Source organism: Cebidichthys violaceus, unplaced genomic scaffold (assembly GCF_023349555.1).
Source record: "Cebidichthys violaceus isolate CVI_PGR_0920_01 unplaced genomic scaffold, fCebVio1.0.p SCAF_17, whole genome shotgun sequence".
Taxonomy (NCBI): domain Eukaryota; kingdom Metazoa; phylum Chordata; class Actinopteri; order Perciformes; family Stichaeidae; genus Cebidichthys; species Cebidichthys violaceus.
In genome coordinates, this window is record NW_027176340.1 from 8193424 (window position 1) to 8201849 (window position 8426).

The 8426-nt window shown below is 37.6% G+C and overlaps 1 protein-coding gene across 1 annotated transcript; it reads right to left on the bottom strand.

The window, feature by feature from the left end:
- Positions 1–3563: 3563 nt before the first annotated feature.
- LOC137873936 (elastase-1-like) lies at positions 3564–6693 on the bottom strand. Its single transcript, XM_068712453.1, has 8 exons — positions 6586–6693; positions 6186–6283; positions 5928–6028; positions 5364–5489; positions 4483–4619; positions 4246–4388; positions 3846–3995; positions 3564–3707 (listed from the first exon to the last, which is right to left on the bottom strand). The coding sequence occupies exons 1-8, from the start codon at positions 6623–6625 to the stop codon at positions 3696–3698; spliced, it is 807 nt and encodes a 268-aa protein (XP_068568554.1). The 5' UTR covers positions 6626–6693; the 3' UTR covers positions 3564–3695.
- Between the last annotated feature and the right edge of the window lie 1733 nt (positions 6694–8426).

Consider the following 8426-nt stretch of genomic DNA (forward strand, 5'->3'; position numbering starts at 1 on the left):
CTGAGTGTGATCAAGCATTTTAGTTGCAAAGGCCACTTTAATTGCTCGAAAGTGTGTTTTTTCATGTTTGAGTAGAATGTGCATTTTCACACAATAGTGTAAGAAAGTGTAAGACTATAGGATTGTGCTATTTATTTGGAAACTGTAGTTAGAACAGAGCCCAGGAATGGCCATAAAGAGAAAATAAATATATATTGTAGCCACGATTTATCAATTTGTGCGCACAAGATATAGTTTGTTACATCAATTTAATAAAATAATTCGCATTTTGATTCATTTGTGCACACAAGATACAAATTTGTGCGCACAAGTTTATTCGTGGCCTCAGTTTAATTAAATCCTTCCCACACTTTCATTAATTCCAGGGCATTAATTTAAATAATTATATATATATTTATTTTTGGCAATGCACACGGCCAAGACATTCATTCAATCTGCCAACTGCCTAAAGCACTTGTTCAAATGCACATAGACTCTTTAATCAAAGGTTCAAGATCCAAGATTGAGAGCTTTTTGATTGCCTCTCAACGGCTCTCAACATGTCGGCGTCGAGCCGCAGGCTCATAGCTAACGGTGCTAACAGTGCAAACAATTCAAACTACTTTGAAGTGCTGACAGACCTAACAGTGTATTACTGAGGGGGAACCAGAGAGTGGGTGCTTACACACATCTGCAACAACGCTGTCTGTCGGGATGGCGTTATCTGCTGTTACCGCCTTATGAAAGCAGTGGAGAGCGGCAGCCATGAACATGAACTAAAAGCATGCACAACTTGTTGTAAGTGTAAGATTGTAAATATTGACTTATTTTGTTATGTCTCTCCTTATAATGTTCTGTCAGAGGTCGTCTTTAACAGTTCAAAAACAAAAAACATGTTAACACCTTCAAACTTTATGACCTTTCTCTGAGAATTTTTTATAAACATGATTTTCAGAAAGTGACTCATGGTACCGCTGTTGGCGGTTTTAGAGCCCCCAGCTGTAAAACATAGTTAAAGGCGTAATCTACAATATTCAGAGCATTAATAAAGAGATAAAGGTGTGAGGAAAGGGCTCAGCCTTTTGAAACTATTTTTTTGAGAACATTATCCTTATAAATCCAGAGTATGTAGTCCAAATGTGAAAAAAGGTAGGCACAACAAAAATTTTAAACACAGGACTGAAATCTGCTTTAATTTCGCTCTCGACCTGATTACATTGAAAACCAATGAAAATCAATGCAGTAAACACAGGAGTAAACAAGTCTTGATTTTTCTACTATACTGACTAAAATGCATACTTTTCATCTAACCAAAGACCTCAAAATAACTCATAACTTAACTGAAAATTAACTTGTGAGGATGTAAAGTAAATAAAATGTATGACAAATTAAAAATATTTTTGTGAATGAAAAAAGATTTCTTCCTTTGTCTCAACTCACGGAAACAAACAAGGGGTCCTAACTTTGCTTGTGTGTGTGTGTGTGTGTGTGTGTGTGTGTGTGTGTGTGTGTGTGTGTGTGTGTGTGTGTGTGTGTGTGTGTGTGTGTGTGTGTGTGTGTGTGCAAGGTATTTTTAATTTTTTTGCAAATTTATACCATCCCCCACCATCCAATAACTCATGTAGAACCATCCAATAGATTAAATGGTTCTTTAGTAGGTAATGGTTGTTTGTGGAACCACACAGCCTTTTAAATAACTAGTTAGGAACCATTATTTTTCTGTGTGTAGAGTGAAACAACCCAGAGGAGATGCTGTCGTTGTTCCATTCAGGATGAATATAAACATTGATGATACTCCTGTATTGCTCTGTGTTATGGCTGTAGTGCAGGACGAGATCACTGAGGACCACACGCAAAGAGCTGGAACTGTTTTAGCTTGAGTTAGATTATTTGATCCCACAGTTCAAACACTATAAGAGACGTGAGAAACAGAGACAGTGGGGGAAACAATAAAATACATATTTGTGCAGGTGGTGTGCAGCAAGACAAAACCAGAATCTCAAAAAAATGATGTATGTCTAAGTTTATAACACTTATATAAGATAAGAATGATGGAAGATTTATCTGCTACCTGTACACACAGTGTATGACCCATTCTGTCCTGATCGTGTTCCCCCACAGAAATGATGATAGGAACCATCAGAGCAGTACTGGAGAGAAACCTGGAGCGAGATTCTTCCAACCTTAAAAACAGTTCTGTTCTTGCATTATCTTTACGCTGCATCCTAGTAACTGATGCATTTTAAGATGCATAAAATCTTTTTTTGGTAAATAGTAGTTAGGAAATATATTAGCAATAATTTATCACCTTTTCAATTTAGTTTTTTTTATATATTTTAGCAATAATTCGACATTTTTGGAAATGCTTTTCTTGCCGAGAGTTAGTTATTATATCTTATCTGTTAGCAGCCAGTTGGCTTAGCTTAGCATAAAGGCGTGAAACAGCCAGCATTGCCAGCATCTACAAAATCTTAAAAAACTCGAAGCTCATGTATTAACACGTTACATTTGATTACATAGATCTCCTTGTTTATTCTTTTCCAAAAGCAAAGTATAGAAGTGCTAACATGGTGGATTTTGTGACTTTCGGATAGAGCTCCTCAAGCTGTTATTAGTCTTTGTGCAAAAATTAAATAACCAGGTGCTGGCTGCAGTTTCATATTTAATGAACAAAAAGGGTGGAATCAATCTTCTCTTCTTACTCTCTGCAAGAAATATAATAAGTGTATTTTGTAAATAATTATTCATCTGGAGGTATTGAGGAAAGGTTGTTGTTGGAATTAGTGTTTTTGGCTTCATCTTGTACTGTATGGCAAAGACAGAATCTTGCACATACACAATCTTTTTTTTTCGTTTTAACATGCCCTGTCTTGCAATGTGATACTGGACTTGCCAAGGCCATGAGGAGTGATGAAGCACCTCTTCATCTCCCACAACTCTTCCTGCAGTGCTGCTCTCCTTGTAGTTGGACTGAAGCTCCAACTCAGCCAGCACTGAGGCACACAGGAAGCGTATCAAAACACCATTTAAACATGGTTTGTTTTGCCTTAATTCTATCTGTTTTCTACGAGAGAATGATTGCATTTTCCATCAGTAGATTATTTACAGGACAGCCTTGATATCCCTTACCTGTGGCTGTGAGAACTGTGAACAACAATGGGAGCATGTCTTCAGCGTCTCCACATTTATAAATCCACTTTCTTTTAAACCCTGAGCTGACCTTCAGTTGATGTGCACCCTCTGCTCTTCTTGGCAGTGGTCAGAAACACACCTGTGGTCCGTCTCAGACTTTATCACAGTCAGTGATAGTGTTTAACAGCGTGTTGCACCACACATGATTTACTGAAACATAAAACGTGTTTCTACGGACCTCCAGCGCTGAACATTTATTTTCAGTCTGTGGCCACACTTTAATTAAGAATTTGTATGCAACATAAAATTAATTCATGAATTTGTATAGTTTTTATATACATTTTGATGCAGGCTAGGAGGATAGTTTGATGCATAAAGCATAAAAAATAACCTTCACAATGACACACATAACTGTGGTTGCATAAACTGTCTGATGAGAAATGAGTCATCAGTCAAAGTTTAATGAACTTTATTTTTTGTTGAACGAGAGCAGATAAATGAGGAAGCACAGTAGATGAAAACATGGTCGAATGCATGCTCTGTCTTTGTGCGCTGCAAAAGGCACAGCAGTACACATCGTCTGTTTACTTCATGATCTGGAAAAGAGAAAAAAGCAAATAACGGTCACACATCATATGCAACTTAAATGCTGTAAAACGAATTCAAGCATTCCTGAGTTATTTGTATAGCTTATTCCATTAAATATGATAGATATTCATATCCCTAATACTGACGGAGTCCATCCAGCCGATGTAGGCGGAGACACGGGTGAAGACGGTGGGCTTCTTGGGCGCGTTGCATCCCAAACCAGACACAAAGCTGGCAATACCGTGGACGTAGTATTTTCCATTAACAAGGCAGTTCAGAGGGCCACCAGAGTCACCCTGATAGGAACAAGATCAAACAGAGCTTCTTAAATCCTGTGGGCATAATGATTCAGTGGTCGATATAAAATATAAATTATATAGTAGCGTTATTTCATTGGAGGTTTAAATTGTATAGAATTTCTTACTCTTCTTTGTATTATTAAATCACTCCATGAGTCAAAAAAAGTACTAAGACTTTACAGTAATATTTCCAGTTGCTGAGTGTACAATTCTTCCTAATTTCTAGTCCACTCAGGAGGAGACTTACATTGCATCCAGACTCGGCACCACCACCAGCACACACCATGGTAGTCTTGACAGTGCTGCCCCACCAGCCAGAGCTGGTGCAGGTCTTGTGGTCAACAAGAGGAAGGTAGGCCTGCTTCAGCTGAGGGGGGAGGCTGCCGCCGGCTGAACAAGGTGAAATTGGAAAGGTAAGACAGAGAGCTTTACAGAAAAAGCATTGACACTGACGGGATTATGTAAACAATCAATATCAACTCACTGGAAGTGCGACCCCATCCGGTGATGTAACAGAGGTTGTTGTTGGGCAGAATCTGGCCCGTGGGAGGCAGAGAGCCCAGCTGGACGTAGGAGTTCAGGGTGGCCGTAGAAGTCAAACGCAGCAGGGCGATGTCGAACCTGAGGTTGGGATCCATGGGTCAAACATCCAGAACCAAAAAGACTTTTGCGAAGACACTACACTCCTTATGATCATCTCAGGCTTTTTCCTCTACAGTCCAAGGTCCTGGAACGATCTGCAGGCCAAGCTTAAACTTGAGACCCTTATCTCTTTAAATGATTTTAAACTTGGAATAATGAAAGAGGTCCCTGCTAGCTGCAGTTGCTTCAATTAACTAACAAATGCATGACCACAAAGCTGCCTTGTTAATGATGTAATGTATTTTGTGATATCTATTGCTGCTGCTGTGATCTGATGTTGTCATGTGTTGGATGTTACTATTTGACCCTGTATTGGGTAAGTCTCACCTGTAAAAGAGGTTTTAATCTCAATGTGACTTCCTAGTTAAATAAAGGTTATGTATATATATATATATATATATATATATATATATATATATATATATATATATATATATATATATATATATATATGTATATATGTATATATATATAATATATATATATATATATATATATATACATATGTATATTTTTATATATAGAATTAGTTATATATTTCTGAGGAGGATATTTTGTTTGACCACCACTTCCTTGAGGTGACATTCTTAGAACATACCAGCGTAGAACATTCAGTTTGCCTAAAGATATTTGTTTACCTTCAAAACTTAATTTTTATTTTTTTTAAATAACATTAAAACAACAAAAACGTGCAAATTGGTAATCCCAGAATACAATCCTCACCCAGCAGACACTCTGGCGGAGTCCCATCCGGGGTGGATGTAAACTTGGCTGACAGTTATGATCTGCTCTCTGCCGTTGTTGCTGTTAAAGTCATGTTCACCGAGAATGACACGCCACGTCCTAGTGCTGCAATATAAAAAAAGGGAAACAAAGAGAAACACATATTGTTAATTAATTCAATTATTAGATATAGAAGTGATTCAAATGACTAATTGCAAGTCAGCATAGCCTAATGAGTTCTTATTACAGTAAAGTGATGTAAAAAGTAAAGGTCACAACATGCCAATTAATCACTCCTGGTTTTGTTTATTTTTTGATTCCTTTTCTTTCTTTCTAATAAAATAAATAAATCACGTTGGTATGTGACAGTTATAAATGAGGCTGTAAGAAATGTCCTCATGCTGGTGACATTTAGAAACACTGAAATAAATCAACCCCCGGTACTGTGATAAGAGTCGGCTGTGGATATTCAAGTCAAAGTAATCACAAAATGCGCACAAATGCAACTAAAACTCATGCAGCCAAAGAATACAAAGTGTATGCGTGAGTTAATCATTATGTTACCTATCCACACAATGAGCAGCGGTCATAACCCAGCCTCTCTCGATCAGGGTTCCTCCGCATGTGTGGTAGTACCTGCTGCCAGATTTGTACTGAAGAGAGATCTAAAGAGGGAGAAACCAGACCGCTGTTATGTAGGTGTGAAAAATAATTAATACCTGTAATTTGTGAATCTGATAGGGTGGCTGTGTAATGGTAAGTCCCCAAAACATAATTTCATTTAACATATTTAGTTTTTCATTTTGTGTTGAAGTATATCACCTGCCAGGGCCAGGAGTTGGGTCTGGCCACCTCACCTCCCACAACTCTTTCAAAGCTGTCCTCCAGATACCTGGGCTGGGGCTCCAGCTCAGCCAGCACTGGTTAAAAACATAAAAACAGAGGGCACGATTTATACGACACAATATTCATGGTTTCCTGGAAGCCTCATCATACAGTTTGCTTTCCACCTATAAAGAAAGAGGAAAGGAGAAATGAGGGCAATGATGTAGCTAAGCTAAAAAGAAAAGAAAAGTGACTGACTGGATGAATGACAGAGACTGTGACTGACTGACAGATTAAGAGAGTGAATGAGACAGAAAGAGATCAATAATGAAAAACCATTTATTATTGATCTCTTTCTGTACAGCGCAGTCGGTGCAGTGTGCTGTCATTTTCTTACCCAGGGCTGCGAGACTTGTCAACACCAGAAGTCTAAGCATGTCTGCAGTGCGTCAGAACGTTTTCTCAAGGAACGAATGATCCTCTTGTGTGTTTTATAACCCGACTCGACCTTCAGTTGGTCTGGAAAAGTGTGGTTGTTTTGGCAACCAAATTCTGGATAAAAAGCAGGTATGCAGCTGTGGTCGGTCTCACGTGCTGTTATCACAGTTGGTAACCACACACCTCCTGGTTTGACCAGTAGAACAGAGTGACACATGGGCTCACTGCATGACATGAGTCAGAGTGATTCAAAGACTTAGAAGGGTATTTATGTACCCTATTCATCATGTTTGATAAAATCCACCACATCTACTTTTGACACTTTGTATGGGGAAAGAAAATATATTTTTCTGTCAGAAATTTAGCCTAAAGGGGAGAAGTGTAGTGATGACTGGCTGACCTTATGGTTGCATGAACTGTCTGATATAAAGGCAAACATCACTGATTGTTACCTTTTCATTCTCACTCAAAGTTACAAAGGTAGACTTTCAATGGATTTCAAATGATATACACAAAATTGAAGAAGTTAATTTTTGCCAATGTCCAATATGAAACGTTAAATGAATTGTCTGATGTAATGGAGTGCAAGTTCTTGAGAATATTTACATCACATACCCTTTTTGAACCTGCATGAATTATGAAGTGAGCATGGGGAAACATGTTTTTGGGCTTTTTCTTTCTGTCCCAAGTGGCTGTCTGAGAGGGAATAAATAAAAATAGTAAATTCTATATTACAAGCAATTTGTAATAGTATTTAATAAATGTAAAATGGGGTCATTCAGTGACTTCAGCTGAATAATGTAGATGTTTTTGTCTATTAGTCTACTGTTTATCAAGGTCCTAATAATAATATAATGTCTAAATCTAACCATGATGCCTGACCACGTCATAGAAACAACAACATGATTATATCCTACAATATTTCTAAAACAGGCTATTCTGTATGTTTGTTTTAGCAAATACTTTTTAGAGTCAGAAATGTAAAGTGATTGAAGTACTGTGTGTATAAAAGAGGTAGTGGTGGGTTTCAGTTTCAGTCTATGGAAGACATTTGCTGTGGTTTTATTCAGTTGCATATTGACTGATTTACCCATAGTTACTATCAAGGTAGTTCAAAAAAGTTCATCAATATTCATATAGTCCAAATATTATGTAGCTAAATGTGTTCTATTTGGAGAGGGGCTGGTGTTGTTTGCCATTAGGTATTCATAAACTCTTTATAACAGTTTTGGTTGTTAAACGTACATCTGATGGCAAACCATGAACACGAATAGTGTTCAAAGGGAAATTACAGGACATTTTGGATTTTAGATAACAAAACATTTCTTATAAAACTGCCACTGATTTCCTATTACTAAATGTAAAAATATAAAAGATCTAGAACTGTAGAAACTTTGAGATGATTTCAGTCCTTTTCCATTTATTTCTAAAATATAGAGCAGTGTCTTAGATAATTTTGACTGTACATAAGGAGTCTGACAAGTGTCACAGCCCAACACTAGATGGGGCTAAAGACTAACAAACACAAAGGAGCTCTACTTTGTCGTATTAGAAATGCATATCTCCCCTAATTCACAGCCGACAGACAGTCAACGCGCAGTCCTGGGATTCAACACCCAAATCTTCATATTCCATTGTAAATACAGATTTTGGTGTAATACTAAACTGAGATAAAAATCCATTTGAACACACAGCCAAAATCTACATTCCCAACAGGACTCATGTAAATCCAGTGTGAGAACTGAGTCGAAGAGGATTTCTCTCCTCTACTTCGCTCTCACCTCTTTGACATTGAACAGT

Excerpts from the sequence above, each read along its gene's own strand:
- LOC137873936 (XM_068712453.1), bottom strand. The coding sequence starts at position 6,625 with ATGCTTAGACTTCTGGTGTTGACAAGTCTCGCAGCCCTGG. Across the intron at positions 6,029-6,185 it reads CCAACTCCTGGCCCTGGCAG|ATCTCTCTTCAGTACAAATC; the intron begins GTGATATACTTC and ends CTCCCTCTTTAG. Across the intron at positions 5,490-5,927 it reads GCTGCTCATTGTGTGGATAG|CACTAGGACGTGGCGTGTCA; the intron begins GTAACATAATGA and ends TTTATATTGCAG.